This window comes from Meles meles, chromosome 3 (genome assembly GCF_922984935.1).
Source record: "Meles meles chromosome 3, mMelMel3.1 paternal haplotype, whole genome shotgun sequence".
Lineage (NCBI taxonomy): Eukaryota > Metazoa > Chordata > Mammalia > Carnivora > Mustelidae > Meles > Meles meles.
The window spans coordinates 52,297,755-52,324,825 of NC_060068.1; the positions used below are offsets into that span (position 1 = coordinate 52,297,755).

The following is a 27,071-nucleotide window of genomic DNA, read 5'->3' on the forward strand; positions in this document are numbered from 1 at the left end:
CTGGTTGGCTCAGTCGGTTAAGTGTCTGCCTTCTGCTCAGGTCATGATCCAGGGGCCTGGGATCAAATCATAAATTGGGCTCCTTGATCCGCAAGGAGTCTGATTCTCCCTCTGCCTCTCCTCTCTCTCTCTCTCCCTCTGCTTTCTCCCTCTGCCTCTCTCTCTCTCATGAATAAATAAAATCTTTTTAAAATAAATGAATATATAAAATTCATTTGTAAGTGCAAAGGAACTAAAATAGCCAAAAGTGTTTTGAAAGAAAAAAATAAAAAGAACAGAAAAATTACACTACTGACTTTGTGCTTACTATAAAACAACAAAAATTAAAAGTTATTGGTGTCAGGGTAGACAAAAACACAAATGGACATTATAAAGTATGTAGAGATAGGCTTACAAATTACAGTCAATTGATTTTCAACAAAGAGGCAAAGAAGAAAGCTTAATCTTATGAACAAATGCTGCTAGAATAAATGGGTATCTGTTTGCAAAAACAAACTTTAATCATACCTTGCCCCTTATACAAAAATTAACTAAAAATGGATCATAAACCTAAATGTAAAGCGGAACTATCAAACTTCCAGATGCAAACATAGGAGAAACTCTGCAAATTTAGGTCAGGCAACTGTGGGTTTGTTTTTTTTTTTTTAGATGCAACACCAAAAACACAACACCCTAAAGAAAAAAACTGATATACTGAACTTTTTTTAGGTAGAATAAATGACGACTGTTCAGTGTTAAGAGGAAAGGCTGACACATTCCTTGTTTTTCTTTGGGTTTCCAACCATTGTTCACTCACCTCTCAACACTTCCTCTTTGAAAGGCAATCCTGCCCCACTTAAACCATCCCTCCCAAACTTTATCACTTTCCCTACCCCCCTTTGCAATCCAAAAATTCTCCTGACTTCCTTAATTATTTTAGCATTTGTCTCCACCTATCCTTCACCAAAATACTTGACACTTCAGTGTCTACAGTGATGATTCCTCCAGGGACCCGACCTCATAAATCTTCAATCTTCTATACCTACTAGTCTTATTTCTTGTTACTTTCATTATCTTACTTTTCTAAAGAGTGTAGTTCCAATTAAACATGGTAAATAGAACACCTGGCTATTTCTCCACTTCTTCCCCAAAATACCCCTAAAATATAATGTGGTTACTTAAAGTATAAATTCACAATAACAAAGAAAATAGAAAAGGGGACAACCACAGATAAGACATGTCAACAAAAGTTAAGACAATTAAAAGTAGGTAAATGGTAACTTATTAGCATCTCAAGAAATGTTGAAACATAAGTGTTCTGCAAATGGTAGGTCAAGAAAAAAAGGTCATGTAGGGGAAGATGGTAGTCAAAAGGTACAAATTTCTACTTAAAAGATCGTAAGTACCAGGTGTGTAACATACAACACTGATGGCTATAATTAACATCGCTGTATGATACACATAAAAGTTAAGAGGGAAATCCAAAGAGTTCTCATCACAAAAAGGATTTTTTTCTTTTCTTTTTATTGTATCTACATGAGATGATGGATGATAACTAAACCTATTACAGCAATCATTTCCTAATATGTGTGAATCAAACCATCACGCTGCATACCTTAAACTTACATACAGTGATGCATGTATGTCAATTATTTCTCAATTTAAAAAAAAAGAAAAGGCCAATTTATAGGGTCAGGCCTATCACTCCTGTAAACCTCAGAAACTGGAGAAAACCATATGAAAGAAGAGGAGATGTTACTGAAACAGAGGAATTGATTCAAAGTCTATATAAGGAGCAGACAGAACTCTCATTTCTATTGCTCAGCCCACATAAACAGAACTGTTCTTCCCCTGGTTCAGAAAAAAACTGGGACTTTGGACTAAGAGACATCAGGCTGCTTACCAAAAACAGAAGGATTAACTACAGTATAACTCTTAGTACACTCAACCTACTTTCCCTATCAGGTCTTGTAAGATAACAGAGTAGTCAAACCAAACACAGGACAAGATAAATCTGAATTTCAAATAAATAATAAATAATTCTTAGTGTATGGTGTCCCAAATATTGCATGCAAAATTTAACTGATGTCCTATATTTTTATTTGCTATGTCTGGTGACCCCATCTTCAGACTAGAGACTAAAGAATTCCTTTTTGGAGAATGTGAGTGGCCTAGGAAAGGAAGTTAAAGATATTAACATTAAGGAGTTCTCAATGAAATCACAGATCCTTACCTGATCATACACACCACACACACGTTCCATAGGAAACAGTTTCCTCTACAATTTACTCAACTCATTTATAAGACATGTTTGTAAAAGAAACACACTAATTTTTTGACTTTCCATAATAAAACAAGGAAGATTTCCCTTAACTTTGAATAAGTACAATTAAATATGATATTTAAGTAAGACAATGGAAATAGAGCAGAAATCCAAGAACTATTAAGGTATGTAATATTTCATCTTTAATGCCATCAAAGAGCAATTAACAGTACAATTTGTCCTTTATTTTTATGGCACTTAATTTTAAATTTTTTATTTTTATAATCTTACAGTTAAAAAACCATATCGTTTATTCAAAGAATTTTTTGTGTGATTAACTCATCAATATATTATTTTAGTAAAATGAATGATAGCAAAGAACATTATTTGTTAAAATATTCCATGTGATTCAGTACACTAATGAGTCACAGAATTCAGAGAAGATGGGTTATAATGAAGGTTTGTGTCAAAAGAAAATAGCAGGTCTCAAGAGACTCAAGGAAATAGGGTAATAAACAAAATTAGTAAAAATGGCTCTCAAACCAAAGTCATTACAATAATCTAGACATTAAATTTTTTTAAATTTCAAAATTCAAAAATATCAGACCTACTAACTCAGAAAGGAGGATGGGCACAAAAATGTTTAATTTTCGAAATTTTCCCCCATGAGATTCTGATAATCAGCAAGATTTTAGAAGCACTGCTTTAAAATGCTAATTTGGGTATGCTCCTTCAATAGTATTATCTACTTGCCCTAAGCACAATTATGATGCTCTACACAATAAATTATGAAATTATTCTCCTTACCTTGGATACATTGCTGACATAATTCATTTGAACAGTGCTTTCTTTATCAACTTGATTACAAAGGTTCTGTAAAGTAGATGCATATTCTTTATCACTTTTTATTCTCAGGGCCATAAATTTCTTCACTGTTTCCAGTAACCGTAATTCCCAGTCTTGCAATTTTAGCACAGCTTCATGTGAATTCTTCAGGTCACTCCCAAACCCCATTTTTGTAAGGCACTGTCTTATCCTCCACACTGCACTGTGAGCCTTCTAATCAGCACATATCTGTGTACGTAAACAGAAGGGAAAAGATCTTAAATCAAAAGGAAATTTGTCTTCAAAGCAAAGTGGTGGCCTATTCTTTTTAGGGTTAAAAAAAATCACTACAACTGAAAGCTTTCACCCCAATGTCAGAAACAAGATGAGGATGTCCACTCTCTCTACTTCTACAGAACACTGTAAAGGAGGTTCTAGTCAATACAATGAGACAAATGAAAAAAATCTCCATGGGAATTGAAAAAGAAAGAAGTGAAACTATATTTGCAGAGGACATGAGATTGTATATATAAAATCCTAAGGAATGCAATACAGAAAGAAGTATTAGCATTAATAAATGAGCTTAGTTATATTACAGGGTACAAGATCAATATACGAAAATCAACTATATTCAAAAATCAATTGTTAGATTACAGGGTACAAGATCAATATACAAAAATCAATTGTATTTCTAATACACTAGCAATGATCAACCTGAAAATGAAATTAAAAAACAATTCTAGATACAACCACATCAAAAAGACTAAAATATTTAGGAATAAATTTTATAAAATAAATTAAAAACCTGTACTCTTAAAACTACAAAGTGTTGTCGAAAGAAATTAAAGAGGAGCTCAATAAACAGAAAGATTCATGTTAATGGATCCAAAAGACTTAATATTGTTAAGATGCAATTTTCTCTAATTTGATCTACAGATTGAATTTAATCCATATTAACATATGGATTTTTTTTTTTTTACAGAAATTGAAAAGGTAATCTTAAAAAAAATCTTGAAAAAGAGGAACAAAGCTAGAAGACTCAAACTTCTTGATTTCAAAAAACCTAATGAACAGCTACAATTATCAAGACGATGTGGTACTGGCACATAGACATAGAGATCAATGGAGTAGAAGAGAGGGTCCATATGTGAATCCTCGTGTTTATGACTTTCTATGAGGGTAAAAGTCTTTCAACTGAAGGTGCTGGGACAACTGGGTTTCCACATGCAAAAGAATAAAGCAGGATGCCTTCCTTAGGCCATACTCAAAAAATTAACTATATCTATAACTAAGTTAAAACTGAAACTATAAAACTCTCAGAAGAAAACACAATAGTAAATCTCTGTGACCATGGGTCAGGAAATGTTTTCTTAGATAAGACACCATAAGCAAAAGCAACAAAATTAAAATACATAAATTGCATTTAATCAAAATTTAGAACTTCTGTATTTCAAAGGTCATTGTTAAGAAAGTGAAAAAAAGCACAGAATGGGAGAAAATATTTGCAAATACTTATCTGATGAGAGATTTTTATCTGGAATATATAATTCTTACAACTCAATAGTAAAAAGACAAACATGGGACGCCTGCGTGGCTCAGTCAGTTAAGTATCTGCCTTCAGGCTCAGGTCATAATTCCAGGGTCCAGGGATTGAGTCCCGCATAGGGCTCCTTACTCAGTGGGGAGCCTGCTTCTCCCTCTGCCTGCCACTCTCTCATTTTCTCTCTCTGACAAATAAACATAATCTAAAATATAATATTAATAATTATAAGACAGATAAACCAATTTAAATGGGCAATAGACATGTCTCCAAACAAGAGTTACAAATGTCCAATAAGCACACGAAAAGATGTTCAATATCATTAGCCATTAGGAAAATACCAATTAAAACCACAATGAGATACCACATCACACCACTAGGATGTCTTTAATCAAAAGACAGATAATACCAAGTGTTGGGGACTGTTTAGAAATTAGAACCCTAATACACTGCTGACGGAAATGTAATATGGGGCTGTTTCTCAAAGTTAAACACAGAGCAATGATATGACCCAGAAACTCCATTCTTGGTTACAAATCCAAGAGGAATGAAAACATATGCCAACACAACACTTGTACATCAATGTTCCAGCAGAATTGTTCATAATAGTTACAAAGTGGAAATAATCCAAATATCCATCCACTGATGAATGGATAAATAAAACATGATATATACATACAACATAATATTAGCAATGAAAAGGAACAAAGTATTGATAGAAGCTAAAACATGGATGGACCTTGTAAGCATTATGCTAAGTAAAAGAAACCTAGACACAATGATCTCTTTATATAATCTCTTTATATGAAATGTCCAAAATGTATAGCTATAAAGTGGAAAAGTAGTTGCCTGGGGCTGGCAAATTTGGGAAGAAATGAGGAGTAATTGACATTGGATACTGGATTTCATTTTGGGGCAATGAAACTGTTCTAAAATTGATTGTGAAAAAAAATAAAATTGATTGTGTTAATGGTTGCACAACTCTGTGAACAAAATAAAAGCCACTGAACTATACAGTTTAAGTTGGTGAATTCTTCAGTATGTGAGTTATATCTCAATAAAGTTGCTTAAAAAATCACTACAATATAACTTATGACCATCTAAAGGTCAGTTCTCAGAAATGTCCCCCCGAATACCCTGCTTGTTTGCTATAAATCCCAAAAACTATGATAGTATTTATTTTGCTCTCCAGACCGCTAAATTCTCAGGCAATCAATCTTTCAGGGCCCAATAGAAGAAATGATGAAACACACCCCTTATTTTTAGTTCTGGCTTAGCCATACCAGAAGTCACTTTCTTGTTAATTCAGGGAGATCCTCTAAGCTATAGAGAAAAATGAGAAGAGTTTTATGTTTCTAACCTCAGTTGTAATGTCTAGAGATGGTAAAAATGTGGGTTTTCCAAATAGAGAACAAATTACAATTTTTCCCCCAACAGAAAACTGGCCAGTTTTATGATCTACCAAGTAAGTAGAGGAGAGAAAAAAAGTTCTGGAAAACTGTACACCATCAAAGTTCCCAAAGTAGCAACCTTAACATAATTAACATAATTAAGCCAATACAAAGTAATTGACTTACTCACTTTAATACGAATAGGATAATTCCAGTTTTTTGACTTTGGATGTAGCAGCTTTAAAATCTTTACTTGGAGGGGTGCCGGGGTGGCTCAATGGGTTACCCTCTGCCTTCGGCTCGGTCATGATCTCGGGGTCCTGGGATCGAGCCCCGCATCGGGCTCTCTGCTGGGTGGGGAGCCTGCTTTCTTCTCTCCCTCTGCCTGCCTCTCTGCCTACTATGATCTCTCTTTCTGTCAAATAAATTTAAAAAATCTTTTTTAAAAAATAAATAAATAAAAGAAATTTAAAAAATAAAATCTTTACTTGGATACACCATATCTTTATAGGACACAAAAATTTACAATGGACATTTTTCTGTTATTTTACCTACAGCTCATCTAAATCTCAGGGAAGATACATTCTGTCTCATCCCATGCTTTCAGTGGAAAAATAAGGAGTAATTTTTGAGGCCAAAGAAATGTGAAATATTTTCCTTTTTTTCAAAAACTATATATGAGATTGTGGTTCATTTTATTCCAAAACTTGGGATAAATATCACTTCTGCTTCTAAATACACCTACCTCTGATCTAAACTTTGATAATATTTTTTTCTTCTATTACCAGGAACTTCAAAAGGATTATGAAGAGCTCAAAGGATAAAAAAGGAAATAGAATCTGGCAGCTATAAGAGAAACCCTCCAGTCCATCCTAAAGGTATATTTATACATACCCATATTCTAGGTCTAGAAATATAAAATAATTTCATTTATGTTACCACTCCTTAAGGAATGAAAAATGATAAAAAATTTTTAAAACAACTCCATAATAAATTAAGACCTTGTCTAATTGTTAAATTGGTAGAGATTGTAAGTACTTTAGGAATTAAGGGAATGATATCCTACAGACAAATGACATAAATAAGACTGTTTGTTTCAGTAGTGTTTAAGATAACAATACAAAAAAGAAAAGCAGAAATATCCATCAAAAGAAACTGACTAGGTAAATTACAACCAAGGCTGCTGCATCTGATTGTAAATGAAAAATTCTAGGGACCATCATTCAAATCACAGTCTATGTGAATGTGTTCACTGTCCAACCTTCACAATCATAATGTGGTAGATCTGATTGCAGTATATCCATTCAGTGGAAAATCATTCAGTCCTAATAAATAATAAGAAAATCTTTTGTGTATTGATCTGTAACTATCATTAAAAACTTCTAACTGAAAAAAGTAAGACACAGAACTTGGTGTGCTTACATTGTATAAAAAAGAGGAAGAATAATAGAAATTAATTTTTCTTATGAATATAAAAAATATTTCCCAAAGCACATATAGTGGCTAGGGCACTGGAGCCGGAGAGGGACTTTTCACTATATACCCTTTTGTACATTTGAATTTTGTGCTAAGTGAATACACTGATATTACCTATTGAAAAAATATATTAAAGAATTTTGGAAGAAGAAAAAAAATATAATGAAAGCTAGACCAGCCCAGAAAAGTTTCCTCGAAATAGCAAGAGTTGAGATAGGGGTGGAAAATGACCATGATTTAGATTGTAACAAGTCAAAGAGGAAATGTATTCCAGGAAGTAGGAGCAGTATGGGACCAAAAAAAAGTGAATATGAGGTAAAGCAAAGAAAAAAATGTCTCCAAAATCAACCTATACATGGCAAGCAGTGGGAGATGCCCTACCAATTTATCTGCTTTATTTCACTGTACAGGAAACTAATAAGGATCAAACTCCTAGAGTTGATTGGTTTTTAAGGCAAAATAACATGATCACGAATGTGATTTTTTTTTAATGATTAATTTACTGGTGCTAGTTACATACATATGTTCAGCTGGTGAAATTTCATCAAGCTGAGCACCTGTGATTCATGTACTTTTCTATCTGTATGTTATAGCAATTAAAAGAGAAAGAGTGAGGGGCGCCTGGGTGGCTCAGTGGGTTAAAGCCTCTGCCTTCAGCTCAGGTCATGATCCCAGAGTCCTGGGGTCGAGCCCTGCATCAGGCTCTCTGCTCAGCATGGAGCCTGCTTCCCCCACTCTCTCTGCCTGCCTCTCTGCCTCCTTGTGACATCTCTCTCTCTCTGCAAATAAATAAACAAAATCTTTTTTAAAAAAAATTTAGAAAACAAAAGAGAGACAGATGATCCAAAGACAACTTCAAGGCTTTAATAAGAAATGTTGGCAATACCAATAGAACTGGAAGAATGAGAATATGAAGCTCCTTTAGAGAAAAAATAAAAGAGGTTTGGTAAAGTTATGGATGCCAGGATGAAAAAGAAGGTATTTACAATACCAAATGTTATCAGAAGATGTGAAAACAGGAAAAAAAAAAAAAAGTCATTATTGAAATTTGGGGATAAATTTAATATAGTGAAGTAGTATCTCAGAAGCTCCTACCACCAATAACTAATGAAAAGAACAAAAGAATGTTTTTAAGAAAAAGCAAAAATTTAAATATATTATCAGTAGAGTAAATACCATCTTTATGCTACAACATTCACAGCATGGTTTCAAAGAAAAGAAAGAGAAAATTCTGGGGCTCTAGGTACTATGGAAATGTGCCCAACAAAACCCCAACTTCCAGAAGACTTTCTGAGGAATCAGAGTTAAACAAAATCCTGAGAATTCACACTGGATCCTCCTATATGAAAAGAAGCAGGCATAGTTAATAGGCCAACCTAGGAAAAGTCAAGAAAATGTCTGACAAGAGAAGCCTTTCTGCACCAAGACAGGATGTTACAAAATGTAGACAGGGAAGCCTCGGCTTGCAATATTCCCGGCTCTGTGAAGAACTGGTACATGAAAATAAATCCAGAAGTACAAGATGCTTAATGGAATGTCATAAGAGAAAGTAAATCTCTGGCCTCCGAACAAGGTCAAACCCAGCCCCTGCCAATATCGCCTCCTACCTCCATGTTCATACAACAAAGAAACCAAAATTAAAAGTAAAACCCAGGGATGCCTGGGTGGCTCAGTTGGTTAAGCGGCTGCCTTCGGCTCAAGTCATGATCCCGGCGTCCTGGGATTGAGTCCCACATCGGGCTCCTTGCGGAGCTTCTCCCTCTGCCTCTGCCTGCCACTCTGCCTGCCTGTACTCTCTCTATCTCTCTGACAAATAAATAAATAAAATCTTTTTTAAAAAAGAAAAAAAAAGTAAAACCCAGCTTCTGGTCCAGATAAGATGACACAGATCATTCTTCCCAGCTCCATCGCACAAAACACAACTATAAACAAAAGAAATGGCACAAGAGACTACCAAAGAAGAACTGTGAAGGGTTGATCAAAGGCAACCTCCTTTGGTCCTAGGACTAGAAGAACACACATAGGCCAAGTGTCTCATGTTCTCCTCACCCAACAGGAGGTCACCGAGACCTGACTTTTCCCAACCTCCCATCTAGTAACAAAAGGCAGCCCATATATGGAGGTTAAGTCCCTCAGGATCCAATAGGAGTCCCTTTGACAACAATCAGAGAGCCAGCTAAAGAGAAATTATTTATAAGCCCCACCAAAAATAAACAGCCAGGAGAAACACTCTCCTTACCTGCTAGACCAAGAGAATCCCCTTTCCCGCCAAGAGAAACTGAATGAGGCAGGAAGAAGCAGCAACAGAGACCCTGCTATCAGGTCAGGAAACCTCTATGTCCTCACAGGTCTGAGGACCTCCTACCCCACCAGAGATACCAGAGCAGGCAGGCAAAACCAACAAAAGGAACCCAGCTGAAGCTGCTGCTCTCCAAGACTTTCCTCTCCTGCTCAGAGACATCAGGACAGGTAGGGGGCACAGTCGGGAAATTTGACCTTAGTTAGTTAGTCCTTTTCTACCAACAGATGCTTAGTAGCTCACCCTGAGAAAAAAAATCTTCTACTCTGTCAAGTAGCACCAACAGGAAAAAGTGGGAGCCCTAGTTATATCAGACAAACAAAGCAAACCAAAATAACAGCACAAAGACTCTGACAATTAACTGTCATTGAAACCACAGCCCATAAAAATAGGCCAAAAGGTCTGCATGCAAAACCTAAACAGAGGGACTTCCTGTGAATATAAAACATTGAAATAGACCCCGTGGTCTCTGACAGTAATAGATAAAATATCTAAGATTCAATTGAAAATCACCTCATATTAAGAACCAAGAAAAATCACAGCTTGAATGAGAAAAGACAATCAACTAATGTCAACTCTGAGATGAATTAGATGTTGAAATTATCTAAAAAGAATTTTAAATCAGCTATCTTAAAAATGCTTCATCAGTTATAAATTCTCTTAAAAACAAATGTAAAAATGGAAAATCTAAGCAAAGAAATAGAAGTTATAAAAATAACCAAATGAAAATTACAGAACTAAAGTATGCACTAACAGGAATAAAAAACTCACTAGATAAGCTTAATAGAAGAATGGAGATCAAAGACGATACAATCAGTGAATGTAAAGACAGAGCAAAAGATTTCAACCAATCCAAACAAGAGAGAAAATAGACTGACAAAAAAGAATAAAGCCTTGGAGACCTGTGGGACAATAACAAAAGATCCAACATTTATATCATCTGAGTTTTGGAAAGAGAGGAGAAAGACAGCGGGGCTGAAAGATTATTCAAAGATGTATGTCCATCTTGGGGAATAAGCTAATATAAAGTCACAGAAATCAAGACACTGTGATCTTGGGAGGGTATAAACAACAGATCAATGGAACAGAATAGGGAACCCAGAAATAGATCCACACAAATATGCTCAACTGCTTCTTGACAAGGTCCAAAAGCAATTCAGTGGTACTGAAGCAGCTGGATAGCTATAGAGCAAGAAAAAAAGAGAGAGAGAGAGAGCAAGAGAGAGCCAGAGACAATCTTGACCTAACACCTTACACAAAAATTAACTCAAAAGGATCATAAACCGGGGCACCTGGATGGCTCAGTCAGTTAAGTGTCTGACTCTTGATTTTGGCTCGGGTCATGATCTCAGGGTTGTGAGACCGAGCTTGCACTGGGTATGGAGACTGCTTAGGATTCTCTCTCTGCCTCTTCCTCTGCCCCTCCATACTCCTCCAGGTCTCCTGTGTGTGTGTGCACACACATGCACACATGTGTGCTCTCTCTCTCTCTCTCTCTCTCAAAAAAAAAAAAAGGGGATCATGAACTTAAATATAAACATAAAACTTCTAGAAAAAAAAAAAGTAAAGCTAGACAAAGTTCTTAGCCTTGACACAAAAACATAATTCATAAAAAAGAAAAATCAATAAATTGGGTTTCATCAAAAGTAAAAACTTTTGCCTGTGAAATGCCATGTGAACAGGAGAAAAAGACAATCTACAGACTTTGAGAAAATCTTTGCAAGACAAATCTGACAGAAGACCAGTATATGGAATATAGAAAAATCTCTCAAATTCAACAGTTAACAACAACCAAAAATCCAACTAGAAAAGGAGCAAAAGACATGAACAGACATTTCACAGAAAAGGATATAAAAATGGCAAATAAGCACATGAAAAGATATTCAACATAATTAGCCATCAGGGAAATGCAATTAAAACTACAATGAGAGGGATGCCTAGCTGGCTCACTGATCAAACATGTGATTCTTGACCTCAGGGTCATGAGTTCGAGCCCCACGTTGGGCATGAAACCTACTTAAAAAAATAAATAAAAATAAGGGATGTCTGGTGGCTCAGTCAGTTAAGCATCTGCCTTCGGCTCAGGTCATGATCCCAGAGTCCTGGGATGGAGCTCTGCATCATGCTTCTTTCTCAGCGGGGAGCCTGCTTCTCCCTCTGCCTGCCAATCCCCCAGCTTGTGTTCTCTCTCATTCTCTGACAAATAAATAAATAATATTGTAAATAAGTAAATAAATAAATTATTAAAAAGCTACAATGAGATATCATTACCCACTTATCAGAATGGCTAAAATAAAATATAATGACAAAACCAAATGGTTGTGGTAATATGGGAAAAACCAGATCACTCATTTGTTGCCGGTCCGAAGACAAAACAGTACATCTGCTCTGGTTTCTGATAAAACTAAACATTCAACCACATTATGATCCAGCAATTGCAATCTTGGACACTTATGCCAGAGAAATGAAACATATCTTCATACAAAAACTTGTACACAAATGTTCATAGCAGATTTATTCATAATAGCCAAAAACTGGAATCAGCCCAGAGATCCTTCAGTGAGTGAATACATACCATGGAATTCTATCCACAGTAAAAAGGAACAAACTATCAATATAGACAACCACTTGGATGAATCTCCAAGAATCCTGCCCAATGAAAAAAGGAAATCCCCAAAATTTACATATGTATGATTCCATTTATATAATATTTTTTGAAATGACAAAATTTTGCAAAAAGGACAGAGGAAGGGTCAGCAGGGTTTAGGGCTTACAGAACAGGAGAGGGAAGCAAGTATGGTTATAAAAGGGAAACACACGAGATTCTATTGTTATTGGAACTATTTGATACTTCGACGATAGTAGTGGATACATGAGCCTAGACTGGTAGTAAAATTTTATAGGACTTAATATACACACAAAAAATGAATATAATTAAAACTGTGTATAATTAAAATTCATATTTCTATAAATAACATTGGTAGAATGTGTCAATATTAATATACTGGTTGTCACTTTATATTTGGTTTTGCAAAATGTTATCGTTGGGTGAAACTGAACAAAATGTACCAGGGATTGATTGTTATTTCATACAACTGCATGTTGTCTACAGTTACCTCTAGAGAAATTCCAATTTGGAAAAAAGTTATGTCCAGATCTCAAACTATAGCTCTGAGGAAGAACAAGATGTGGAGAGGGCATCACAAATTCAGCTACATTCTTCCAGAAATAATATGAAAGACCTGCCTATGTTAACCCTATGGAAGATGAAAAAAATGGCAATGGAAGCATTCAGTTACGCTGCAGCCAAAAATTAGAGAGAGAGACATAAACACAGAATGGCAGGTCAGAGGGGCTATTATATCATAGACTGATATGTAATGTAAGTTCCAATCAGTCAGGGAAGCACTCTGTTCTGCTCCCCCAGTATATCTCCACTGCTTAAAACAGTGTGTTGCATGCAGCTGCAATAAATATCTATTAAATGAATTAGCTACACAGCCACAAGCACTGTACATGCATTCTCTTGTGCTCCAGAGTCCCTACCTCGGAGTCTTCATTCTTTAGTCTTTTTTATTTTTTTAATTTTATTTATTTATTTGGTAGAGATCACAAGTAGGCAGAGAGGCAGGCAGAGAGAGAGGAGGAAGCAGGCTCCCTGCTGAGCAGAGAGCCTGATGCGGGGCTCCATCCCAGGACCCTGGGATCATGACTTGAGCCGAAGGCAGGGGCTTAACCCGCTGAGCCACCCAGGCGCCCCTTCATGCTTTAGTCTTAATAATACCAGGTATTGGGGCACTTGCGTGGCTCAGCGGGTTAAGCCTCTGCCTTCGGCTCAGGTCATGATCCCAGGGTCCTGGGATCGAGCCCCGCATCAGGCTCTCTGCTCAGCAGGGAGCCTGCTTCCTCCTCTCTCTCTGCCTGCCTCTCTGCCTACTTGTGATCTCTACCAAATAAATAAATAAAAATCTTAAAATAATAATAATACCAGGTATTAATTTTACAACCCTAACCTGCAGGTTCAAATTCTAACTCCTTTGCCTGATAATCAAAGCAGGCCCCAGATAACTTCCCACCCTCAGCAACAGTACCGCACCTTTCTACTTATGGCTCCTTAAATTTAGTCTGTGTCTTTGCAGATGTTCCTTCAGTCCAAACTCTTTTCCTCCCTTGTCTATCTAAAGAATTATCAACAGCTAAACTTTAAAGTAGTATTCTCTGTGAAGGCTTCTCGGACTAACCCCACAATCATAACCACCGCAGCTGATTTACGTGTTCCCTTTCCTCAGATCTCAGGCATCACCTAAGTATCTGTGATTAACATAACACTTCTCATGGTATATGTTAGCTATTTGTTGAAATATATTTCTCCCATTAAACTCTGAAATAGCACATATTTTTCATCTTTACATCACTGGGGCTTAAGTTACTACCCAGGATACAGCAGGCATTCAATTTACTGCAAATAATTGCAAGAGCAAACTCATTTTTTGAAAGATTTATAAATGAACTTTTAAAATAAAAATAGCTATAACTGAGTAGACAGTAAGTACAAATCAGATAGGAACAGTATTATACAAAAATGCATGCATGTTATTAGCAATGATGCCTACTTTTAAATAGCATCTTTTAAAAAGTGAAAATAATGAAACTAATGAGCTATTATTGACTATTTAGGTTTATTTAAATTTGTTTTATTTGGCTTGTTATTAAGAATCAAGTGAGTTATGGTGAGTTCTCAATTTACCAGTTATTGAAAACTTGAAAATAACCATTAAAATTGCTACATTTTCAAAAATTAGAAGTTCACAGTGTATAAAAGAAATCTATACATACTTTTAAACAAAAATGGAATTTATTGGGGCACCTAGGTGGCTCAGTCAGTTAAGTATCTGCGTTCACCTCAGGTCATGGGATTGAGCCTCGTATCAGGCTCCCTGCTCCATGGGGAGTCTGTTTCTGCCTCTCCCTCTGCCTACCACCCCACCTACTGTGCTCTCGCTTGCTCTTTCTCTCTCTCTGTGTGTGTGTGTGTATATATATATATATATCTGTATATATATATATAAAATAAATAAATAGTTTTTAAAAATGGAATTTATTAAATAGCAAAATATAAAACTGGTAACTAGTTTCCTTAGTAGGATAATAGAATTCTCATTGTATTTCTTGTTAAGTATAAGGATATATGCAAGTATTTATTGTAAAATGTCTTCTATTTTTCAACTTTTGGCTCCACAACTGGCAACTTTTACATTCTCTGAGAATATAGATGTAAATATTGTTTTTATATAGCATAAAGAAAGTTTACTGTGTATTGAATATTCTCTTTCAAGTAAGGGTGATTTATTTTAACACAGATGATGTCTTGTGGTCAGAAATGTCTATTTAGTTATTTCCTTTAACGCTGACAAAGGAATTCAGATATACCACGAAGGTAGGCTGAGTTTTTAAAAATCTGCAAATAAGTGAATAATAACTGTGTAATAGAAATGGGAAATATTTCATTATTCCCCCAAAAGATATTTTCACAAGCTGGCAAGAAATTCAATGAGTTTGAATTTATAGTCCTTGACTAATAAAACCCATCAGAATCAGTTTATGGTTCAAATTACTTTATTACTATATGTTTGTTCATTTATAAAGACTATAAAATCATTAATCAGTTAAAGCACAAATATAATTATCTAATGGCATTTCTTACCTTTCATATGCTTCAATTCTGATAAAAATCAGAAACAGTGACTCTATTTGAACAAAATATTAAGCTGCCTGCAGCAAGACTGAAACAAAGTCATAAAAAGCCACCAAGTACGCAAGTAATAACCAAGATTACAAACCAAAAAACTGAGGTCATCTGAATACAAAGTGAAGTGTTTTTTTCATAACCAGTTAAACAGGCAGGAATGAACAGTCACCAAAGTTTAACTACAAAGACAACATCATTCATTACCAGTTAATATATGCTACCTTGGCCACATTACAGATTCAATATTTAAAACTCCTCTCATGCATTTGAAAATGTTGCTTTTAGTTTAATTTACAATAAAAGTTAATTCAACTGAAACAGCACTGGATTGTCCAGCCAGCCTACTGGAACAACATTAATGGGTGATAGTATTCCACTGAGAAGGAACACTATACAATCTCTAAACAAATGAAGAATATGTTTGTTTTTGAATGAACTGTTTTTTAATTTCAAAAACGTATTTGAAGTACTGACTTCAAATGGGGAGAGCAGAATTATTAACAGAATTTTTTCTTTGTTTTAAAGTATTAATATAAATCAACAAGTATTTATTGAGTTACCATGCAGAGATACTGTTAGGGGTACAAGGATAAATAAAATTTGGATTACTACCTTCAAATACTTATAGTACATAAAGAATAAATAGACAACTTCACAATGATACAATTCATTCAAAATTCATTCAGCCACATGTATTGAGCATCTATGTGTCAGACATATTTCTCAGTGCCAGGAATATCAAGACCCATAAGATTATAGGCTTGGTCTCAAAAGCCCACAATTTACCAAAGATGACAAACATGGAAACACACAAATGTCATATAATTCAACTGGTTCACAAATATAAATGTGTTACAAACTCGGTGGGGATACAGAAGAAGCATGCATCTTTCTAGAGGTCATGAAGGAAGGTGTCACAGAATATAAAAGCATGAGGTATAAAGTGCTGCAAAGACACAGAAAAAGGAAAGAGCACAGCTGAGTAGGGAGCTCATAAAGCCTTTATTAAGAAGAGAACATCACGTCACAATAATATACATGTATCATACAGTGCACCTGAAAACACCCAACATTATATGTCAATTGTACCTCAAGAGAGCTGGAAAGCATTTTTTTTTTAATTAAAAAGAAAAGAGACAGAACATCTCCAACAACCCTGGAGGGGTAGTTATGAAAGGAGCACATGCACATGGGTCTATCTGCAAACACACATGTAGGAGGTGGCTTTGGGAACAGACAGTCCTAGGTTAAAATGCTAACTCTACCATTTAAGAGCTATAAAACTACATTTTAACTAACCTTCTGGAAGCCCAATTTCCTTATCCTTAAAATTGGGATAGTAAAACCTACTTTGCAGGGTTGTTATGAACATTAGTGAGATAAAGTATATAACGTGCCTGGCTTTGGAGAGACTTATTAAAAAGGAGTCCAGACTGAGAACAACGATCATATTAATTTGAAGGTGGCAGGGCAGGATGGTTCTGTGGTGCAGTTTAGAGTGAAATAAGTCAAGCAGAGAGAGTCAATTATCATATGGTTTCACATACTTATGGAACATAAGGAATAAGATGGAGGACTTTAGGAGAAGGAAAGGAAAAGTGAACTGGGGTAAATCAGAGGGAGGGACGAAGCATGAGGGACTATGGACTCTGAGAAACAAACTGAGGGTTATGGAAAGGAGGGGTTTGGGGAGTTGGGTGAGCCTGGTGGTGGGTATTAAGGAGGGCACGTATTGCATGGAGCACTGGGTATGATGTGTAAACAATGAATCTTGGAACACTGAAAAAATGAAATAAAATAAATAATAATAACAAAATAAAGTATTCATCACACACACACACACACACAAAAGATTAAAAGGCATACACCACTTAGTAAACTAATGAACGGGTTCGTCAATGAGGCAGATCGGATTCTGATTTGATGGGCAGCCAATCAATGAAACAGACCTGCACAGTTGGAAATAGAGGATAAAGATACAACTGATGTGCTCCAGCAGGAGAGAGGGAAGTGTCTACTAAAAAGGGAACCTGCTACTTCACTCCAGAGCTCTGTTCTACCAGACCAAGAGACATTCTCAATTAGAAAGCCGCAATTTGGTTCCACCACATCCTGACTACTACAGTATAGTTTCCTCTATTCTTTCATTTTTCCCTTCCCCATTCCTTTATTGTACATAAAGTAACTATATATGTGCACAAGCATATTGCTTTTTTTTTTTTTAATTAAATGGTCAATGGTATGTTTGGTTGTCACCAAATGGAGAAGCAACGGGGGAAAATACCCCCTCTCTCCATTAGTGGCATGGTCAGTCAGCACTTATCTTTATATTCCAGGAAGTTATTTTGCTCTCATTGTTTAACAAAAAAAGAACATAAAAATCCTTGCATACCTTGTTTAACTGGAGAATTTTAATGTTTTTCATTTATCATTATAAGACCAAAGACAATTTTATAACTATTTTGTATGTAGCTATTACATGTAAGGCAATCTGTCTTTAAGTAGGGATAAATTACTCTAAAAGAAATGAATCCTAGATAGTTTTCCCTTCAAGTCAAGCATCTTGTTGTTTAAATAAATTTCTTGTTTAAAAAAAGAAAGTAATCATTACTAATAAAGCATGAAAAAGACAGCAGCTCCACATAAGACAGGACATGGAAGAGCGAGTGATGAAGGAGGGTTACTTTCCAAGTAGAAATTTAAACATAAGGGGCGCCTGGATGGCTCAGTGGGTTAAGCTGCTGCCTTCGGCTCAGGTCATGATCTCAGGGTCCTGCGTCAGGCTCTCTGCTCAGCAGGGAGCCTGCTTCCCCTCCCTCTCTCTCTCTCTGTCTGCCTCTCTATCTACTTGTGATCTCTCTCTGTCAAGTAAATAAATAAAATCTTTAAAAAATAAATAAATAAATAAATAAATAAACAAACATAAGCAAGGTTATACAGGAAGGAAAATGTGGGACATGTCGGTGAAACATTGTTAATCTGAAGGAAAACAGGGGAACATGGGTTAAAAAGATTAAGTATGGCTACAATTCATACTACCCTGTGTGGTCTAAATTCTAGAAGTATAACCATAATCTAGATACCTCTTAACCTTTTCCTCTTCCTAAGGGATCAATTATTATAAAAGAGATTAGTGTTTCAATTAAGGCCAAATAATTTTTTCCCTTCAAAGAGAACAGCAGAACAGGGAGAAGTCAAAATAATTTCTAAATCCACACGTGTACTTTCAAATAGGTTCATTAAAGTCATACAGTAGCAGAATGGCAACCATGAAGGTTTCATAAATTGTAATCCAAACGAACTAAGACAAAGCCGGTTTCTACCCTGCAATGACACAGCCTCTCAGAAAACCCAGATTAGACAAACCTCATGGCACTGTTGAGAACGTGGAGGTAAGTCCGTTCCATTCTTTTTATAATTCACCTTTTCTGAAAAGGCAAGGCCTAATCTCCACGCCTACTCTATCCTTTCTCTAAAGTCATATCTTTCCAAATTGTTCTTCCAGAATTCCATTCAGTTTATAAACAAATTTCCCTAAATCTCTACCTTTCGGGGTGCCTGGGTGGCTCCATGGGTTGAGACTCTGCCTTTGGCTCAGGTCATGATCCCAGGGTCCGGGGATCGAGCCCCGAATCGGGCTCTCTGCTCGACAGGGAGCCTGCTTCCCCCTCTCTCTCTGCCTACTTGTGATCTCTGTCTGTCATATAAAATAAATAAAATCTTAAAAAAAAAATAAAAAATAATAAATCGCTACCTTTCAACTGCTTAGTCTATCTGAAAACTGGATCCCCATAAACATAATGCTCACAGGTGGAGGCCACACCTTCCCTACATGGTACCACCCATTGCCATGGGGCTGAAAGGGTAGAAGGATGGGTAACATTATACTGATTCCTTAATGCCATGTCCAAATCACTGCTCTTCCAATCTCATGCTAAAATCTCTTCCTATTCGGCTTTAACAAGGCCTATCCCACTTACCTCTGTTGTCTCCAAATCTTTTAGTCTCTACCTGCCCCTGAATTTTATTCTCTAATTCAATTCTTATCTTCATCCATGGAGATTTTAACTTCTGTAGCCTCTCTCTTCTCCAAAGATCCAGTCAATCCAACTTCAACTATCCCCTGCTATTGCCCATAGCCTAAATCTTAAACTGTTTTATCTCTGCAATGGTAAATTTTAATATTCTAGTTTTAGGCCATAACCTACTATTTACCATCTCTCTGGTACAGCTGTTACTATACGTACTCTCCAACCTCACAAAGATGTCTAACCATCCACTGACTGAATATATTCCCTAAAATGTTTCAGGACCCCCGTATTCTCTCCCTTTTAAGGTATGCCACTGATCATCCAGAAGTCGGATTTTTTTTTTTAAAGATTTATTTATTTGACAGAGAGAGATCATGAGTAAGCAGAGAGCCAGGCAGAGAGAGAGGAGGAAGCAGGCTCCCCACTGAGCAGAGAGCCCGATGTGGAGCTCGATCCCAGGACCCTGAGATCATGACCTGAGCTGAAGGCAGAGGCTTAACCCACTGAGCCACCCAGGTGCCCCCAGAAGTCGGATATTTTTAAGAGTAAAATGGGGTGCTACTCTTTATTAGTTCAGGACAACAGATATAAATCTGGACTGCCCCAGGCAAACTGGGCATGTAACCCCCATACTTCTTCCCCTACACTTCTAAATTAGCTGACTTCCCTTGACCTTCTGTCTTGATATGGCATTTCTCTCAACAATCTTCAGCTCTGAATCAATCTTTCTTCATTCCCTCTAGCCATTTTTTTAAAAAGCTTAGCTAATCAGTACTTCGGGATTGTGTTCACATCACCTCCTCCAGGCAGGCTTCTTGGCCTCTACTCTTTGTTATCATAGCACTCAGAAATGACAGTGTGTTATATTCATGACCGCATATTCACGTGTTCAATAAATCTTCAAGTTTTACTCTATCTCTTGTGTGTTTATTCTACAATGCATCATATGAAAAATGATTATTTTTATAATTTCATCTAGGTTAAACAAGTCAAAAAGAAGTACTTCTAAATTAACAGCAATTATACTAATAAAAACTAGCAGGTTTTTTCTTATTCTGAGCTCCTTAAATTTTATCTTCCTTATACATTCAATTACTCTGGTTTTAGGCTATTATTCTCTGCTGGTATTTCTGTCTTACTACATAGCCAATAAATTTTGGAATTATATGGAGCATAGGTAAAACTCAAAGGATAAGCAGGAAAAGCAAATTTCAGAACATGCACATCAATGATCCTGTTTCTAAAATTATACAAACATAAACATGTGTGTTTTTAAATATATATATATTTTTTTTAAGTCCAAATTCATATAAATCAAACTGTTAACATTAGCTACTTCTGAAGACTGAAACCTGGAATAGCAAGAAGAACATCACTTTTATTTTATGTATTTCTAGTTTGTATGTTTATCATAAGCAGGTGTTTGTTTTATAATGCAAAAAATATATAAGGAGAAGAAAAGACTTCCCAACAAACTTTTTTTAAGACTTATTTATTTATTAGAGAGAGAGCATGCGGACAAGTGGGGGAAGGGACAGAGGGAGAGAATCTTCAAGGAGAGTCCCCACTGAGCACAGAGTGTGATGCTGAGCTCAATCCCATGACGCATGAGATCATGACCTGTGTCAAAACCAAGAGTCAGACGCTTAACTGATTGAGCCACCCAGGTGCCCCCTCAACAAACATTTTAAAACTGAATATTAGTAAAAATCAAATTTCACAGATGGAATACTTAATAGTAAAAAATTTTTCTCTTTCAAATATATTTATTTTATTTAGAAAATGACAAAGATGCTTACATCATGATAGCTACTTCTCCAAAAAATCTCCCAATTATATTCTCACTCATAGAGTGCTCTGGCTTCATCTCTATCCCTCTTCTAGGCTTCTGAAAGAATTCCAGCTCTAACTGAGCACCTCAACACTGAATTGATCAAACCACATCCAGCCATTAATGTGGTCGCCCAGCAAAGGAATCTGTCCTTTTGCACTAGGTCTTAGTAAAAGTCTTCCATTCTTTCATTCATTCATTTATTCATCCAATAGTATTTATTCAATGTCTATAATATGCCAGCCACTGAGTGAGGTCCTGGTATACAAAGAGATTAAAAAAAAAAAATTACTGGTCACAGCCTCAGGGAGCTTATTAAGGAAAAGCAGTTCTAACACATAGCAGTAATCGCTATAGGAATCCCTGTACAAAGTATAGTAGAAACACAGAGTATAATCTAAACCTGGCTGAACAAAAAGAACTAAAAGCTTCGTAGACTTCCCTAAACCACCATGAGTAGTCCCTTCCTCATGGACACTTTCTTCTATCCTCTCAACTAAAATATGACTCTCCCTTCTTTAAAAATACTGGTAAATTATTACTTCTTACTGCTTTCCCACAAAACATCACTTGTTCCTAAATGTCATATGATGCTTAAAGAAAACCAACCAAATCTGTAAAACTCGAAAGCAAGCAAGGAAAGAAGGAGAATACTCACTGAATGCCAGCTCTACACAAGTACCAGAGAGAGCAGGTACTTAAATCTTTCCTCATTGTGCCTAGTTCTGGCAGTCTCTACAAACATGCTTATTTATCATTTGCATTTTAATCTGCTTCCTGCTTGAAACTGGGCATTTTTAAAAAGACAAAATCTTAGACTGTTGCTGCTTTATAATGTTCATGGAGACTAAATATACATTCCTAAGTATAACCAACGGGTTAGAAGGTGAGGATGGGTAATGGTGGATAGTAGAGGCAATCCTTCAAACTTCTGTTATCTTTTTTTTTTTTTAAGATTTTATTTATTTGACAGAAAGAGAGAGAGCTATCACAAGTAGGCAGAGAGGCAGGCGGAGAGAGAGGGGTCACAAGTAGGCAGAGAGGCAGGGGAGAGAAAGGGGAAACAGGCTCCCTGCCAAGCAGAGAGTCCAACGAGGGGCTCGATCCCAGGACCCTGAGACCATGACCTGAGCCGAAGGCAGAGGCTTACCCACTGAGCCACCCAGGTGCCCCTTGAGAAAATATTTTTTAAATTCCTCGTTAAAAAAAAAGATAGGACTAAAAAATTAACTTAAAAGAAATAAGTAACACAGAATTGGAAAGATTTATTTTAATATCTATTCAATTTCAGTTTGCACATAAAATATCTATCCTAAGAGGTAAAATATAAATATACTCTGATGAAGCTACAAAAAGAAAAACCATAATAAATGAATCTCCTAAGGGTTTACATAAGCTGCATGCTTTCAAGTGAACACAGTATGATACACATCTAACAATAGGATGCTTCAGAATTTGCAAGAAAAAGTAACAATAAAATTATATACCAGAATTTTGGGTAACAGTCTCAGAATATTTCAGACTGGCTTAAAATTTTTAAAGACATCTCTTTTTTTAAAAGGGAGCACAGGAGAGAAGGTTTAGAACTCAGTATCAAAATACGGTTGTCTGGGTGGCTCAGTCGGTTCAGCGTCTGACCCTTGGTTTCACCTCAGGTTGTGATCTCAAAGTCCTGGGAGCAAACCCCACATCTGGCTGCACACTCAACTTGGAGTCTGCTTGAGGTTTTTTCTCTGTCCCCCTCTGCCCCTTCCCCTCTGCTCCTCCTTCTACACGCACACACTCAAAAATAAAATATTTTTTAAAAATCAGTACAAAGTGTAACCAATTTTTTCACTTCTAAGAAGATTCTGAAGTCAAATGAAATTAAATTCATAATTAATTAAAAGTCATATAAATTAAAAGGCACCACACAAGGAATACAGTCAATGATCTTATAATAGCATTGTGTGGTGACAGATGGTAGTAGCTACACTTGTGCTGGTCATAGCATAATATATAAACTTGTTGAATCATTCTGTTGTACACTGGAAACTGATATAACACTGCATGTCAATTATACTCAAATAAAAGAAAATTTAACAAAATACAAATAAAAACAAAAAGTCATATAAATTAAATTCCAGGGGAAAAGCAAAACAAAGTATTAACCAGAACATATTTGTTAGAACCATTTGCTAGATGGTTTTATTTCTAGCACTAACATCATTCCTAACATTATAATTAATTTCCCTTTTGGTGAACTAACCAATCTTTAACATAATGAGAAAGAGAGTTTTCTAAAAGGTTTTTGGGCATGATGCCAGCATCCACCCAGTTGCTCCAAACCCAAAAATCTTGAAGTCATCCTTGAGAATGTTCTGTTTCCACACCCAAACTATTCAAAGTCCCATAAATTCTGATTCAGATAACATTTCAAATCCACTCATCTCTCTGTCTCATGTTGCTAGCACCTTCTCAGGCCATCACTATCTCATCTCAGTTCCTAAAACTGCCAGCTTTCACTTTCACCTGGCCAGTCCATTCCTCACATAGCAGCTCAAATGATGATACAATCTAGAATAAAATACAAGCTTCCTACCAAACCCTTCAAAGCCCTGCATATTTCTATAACCTCTTCCTACCCATCTCTGCCTCTTTCACTAAGTCAGCCACACGGGCATTTTTTTCTATTCCTCAAACTCACTAAACTTTCCTGCTCCAAAGTCTTTGCACCCACTATTCCTTCTTTCCCTCTACTGCCTCCAGCTTTATTAAGATATTATTGACATATAACATGTGTAAGTTTTAAGGTATACAATGTGATGATTGGCTCTATGCATATATTACAAAATGGTTACCCCAATAAGATGAGTTAACATCTCCATCTCTTCAGGCAATTATAATTGTGTGTGTGTGTGAATGTGGTGATAACATTTAAGAACTACTCTCTTAACAAATTTTAAGTACATAATACAGTATTGTTAATTATAGTCACCAAGTTGTGCATGAGATCCCCAGATCTTATTTATCTTAATGCTGAGAGTTTGTACCATTTAAGAAGCATCTTCCCATTTCCCCTACTCCTCAGCTCCTGGCAACCACCATTCTACTCTATCTCTATGAGCTGGTCTTTTTAAGTTTTCATACATAAGTATACACAGTATTTGTCTTTCTCTGACTCCACTAGTTCTTTTAATGAGAATGCTTTTCCCATCAAAAATACCACACACACACACACACACACATCACCTACTCTTAAAATAACCTCTTCATATATAGGTTCATCTTAAATATCAGTTTTGTGACCACCGTATCTAAAGTAGCTCCTACCTCATTATCTCCAAATCATCTGCTTGTTTGGTTTCCTTCCAAACCGTTTATTATAATTCATAATTCTTTTGTCAGTTTCTTTTTAAACCTATCCCCCTACTTTAATATAGCTATAAGGATGGAATATCCAGCTCATTCATCATCATATCCCCAAAGCAGCAAACTGTCTAACATATAGTAGAAATCTATGGATGTACAGCAAACAAATGAGTGAAATAGTGAATGAATATGTGACTGTACTAAACAATGGGACTAATAATGGTATTAATGGAAATACAGAAACTAGAGGAGGAGTGACTGAGAAGAAAATAAGATATACTGAGTTTGGTGCCTTGTGGTTGAAAATACAGGACTCGGGGACACACAGGCTGGAAGGGGTTATGGACTGGAATTCTGCCGATTGTAAATGCTATTTGAAAAAAATATTAATTACATCTCAAATGAGATAGAATTCAGCAGGATAAATGACAAGCAGAAAATACAGAACACAAATATGAAATGATTGTGCAGGTAGAATAATCTAACATAAACACTACAAAATCAAGACAAGTCCAAACTGTTCCAAGTTTGTTTTTAGTAATTCACTAAGAAAACTAAAGTAATCCTACCTTACTACTATTCATTGCTGGTCATATCTTAGCTAAAGTAGCAGGTCCATGTTGAAGGATTACACGTTAGGGATGAGGAAGACACTTCAGAAAATGTGCAGTCAAGTCTCACAGGAATGAGAACAGGTCTGGCCAGAAAAACATGAGCTGCAAGAAGAAATTCAAGGAGTCAGAAACGTTAACTACAGAGAAAAAGTAACAATGCAAACATGGCGTATAGGAGGCTACTATTGGAAATTAATTGTGACAGTGTTTCAGAGTCACCCCGTTAAAAGTAAGAACGCTATATTTACCTAACTTTTCTATCCCCTGCTTACTCTCTCCTATTTCTTTCCACAACTTTCTCAATGTGTAATGCATCTTACCTTCTCCCCTAATCTATTCCCTCAGTTCTGAAGAGGTACTTTGTGTTTTTCTCTATTTTCATAGCATAAAATTCATTTCAAGTCTGAAGCATATCAAAAGAGGCAAGTAACTACAATTGTTAAAATATTACCACAGCCTAAACAAGTAATTAAATACGTAAGAAAAACTCTCAAAGGCTGGGAAGATTTGCCAAAAAGTCTCCCAGCAAATGGGCATTTTCTCTAATACCTCTTAGCATGCCAAAGCCTGACTCCTCTGTCACTGTTCTCTCAATTCTTGTCACTAGGAGAATGGCTAAGGTGTTTCTTGGTCACTGGCTCTTTTCTTTATCACTAATGTCAATATATGTCACTTACAGCTCTGTCACCAGGTCTCATTTTCTGCATCAGGCCCTTGTATTTCTAATCCCAACTTCTCGGTTATAAGAATGTTTGCCTATTCTATTTCCTGTCATTTCCCCCACTTCCTTGGCTTTCACGAGAATCAAAGGACACATCATGGAGGTTATCAATAAGATAACTCCTTCCCTCTGGTCAGGAAACTGGCCAAAGTATGTCAGGAATACCTTCCAAGTCTCCTACTCTTCTAAGCTTTTTATTCATTTCCAAAAAGGTTCCTTCTTGGTCCCCTACACAAGCATATGTTCCCCTGTAGATGTGGCAAGGTTCCCAAAGCTAGAACTGGTTGGAAATTTAATCTACACGTAATAAGAGTATTATTACATTCCTCTTCTTCCGTTAAACTCTGACATGATTGAGAACAGGGATTATCATCCTAATATAGCCAGCATTTTACACAATCCCTGGAACACTGTAGTCACCAGACAAGTGAGTACTGAATGAATTTTTTTTCCAAAGTAAATTACGGCTTTCCCTGACTTGTACACTTTGGTGTAAAGTAGGGCTTTGACAAGAGTTTCTACATTAAATGGTAAAATTCATGACTTTAAATGATACTTAAATATGAAAATTTTAATCATGCTGCTGTCAATAGCTTACTTCAGTTAAGCCCTGTAGAGCTAATAAACAGTATTACTTTAAAGATTTCCAAAGAACAAAACGTATGAGTGCGTACATAAATGTACATATTATATATGTTACAGATTCTACCCGAGAGACAGACCCCAAAATTACAGGGCACTCCATTTAATTTGAAGTATTTTTAGCCACTCCTCTATCAGCAAAGAAAGCTAAGAATACCTAGAATTTCATATTCTGGGCTTTCACTGTGATACAGAAACAGTTATTTTCAAAGACCTAAGAACAAGAAAGGTAACTATTCAACTAAGATCACATGCCAAACATTGAGCAGGGCAGTGTCACGTGTCTTTCTCAAGGAAGCCAGTCAAAGCACCCATCTGTTATTTATGTGTCATTCTCCAACACAACTTGTTTCTATAAT

The 27,071-nt window shown here is 36.1% G+C and overlaps 1 protein-coding gene across 6 annotated transcripts in view; it reads right to left on the minus strand.

Annotated features, from left to right (window-relative positions):
- The window catches only part of FER (FER tyrosine kinase), a 466,540-nt gene that overhangs the window by 419,795 nt on the left and 19,674 nt on the right, over positions 1-27,071 (minus strand). For 3 of the 6 annotated variants that reach the window (XM_045999916.1, XM_045999919.1, XM_045999918.1), the window contains exons 2-3: positions 25,305-25,451; positions 3,050-3,316 (exon numbers count right to left, since the gene is read on the minus strand). In XM_045999916.1, coding sequence (XP_045855872.1) covers positions 3,050-3,256 — 207 coding nt within the window. In that variant the 5' untranslated portion in view covers positions 3,257-3,316; positions 25,305-25,451. Of the gene's footprint in view, positions 1-3,049; positions 3,317-9,713; positions 9,764-25,304; positions 25,578-27,071 lie in introns of those variants that run through there. The other 3 variants (XM_045999917.1, XM_045999921.1, XM_045999920.1) reach the window with 3 other exon arrangements.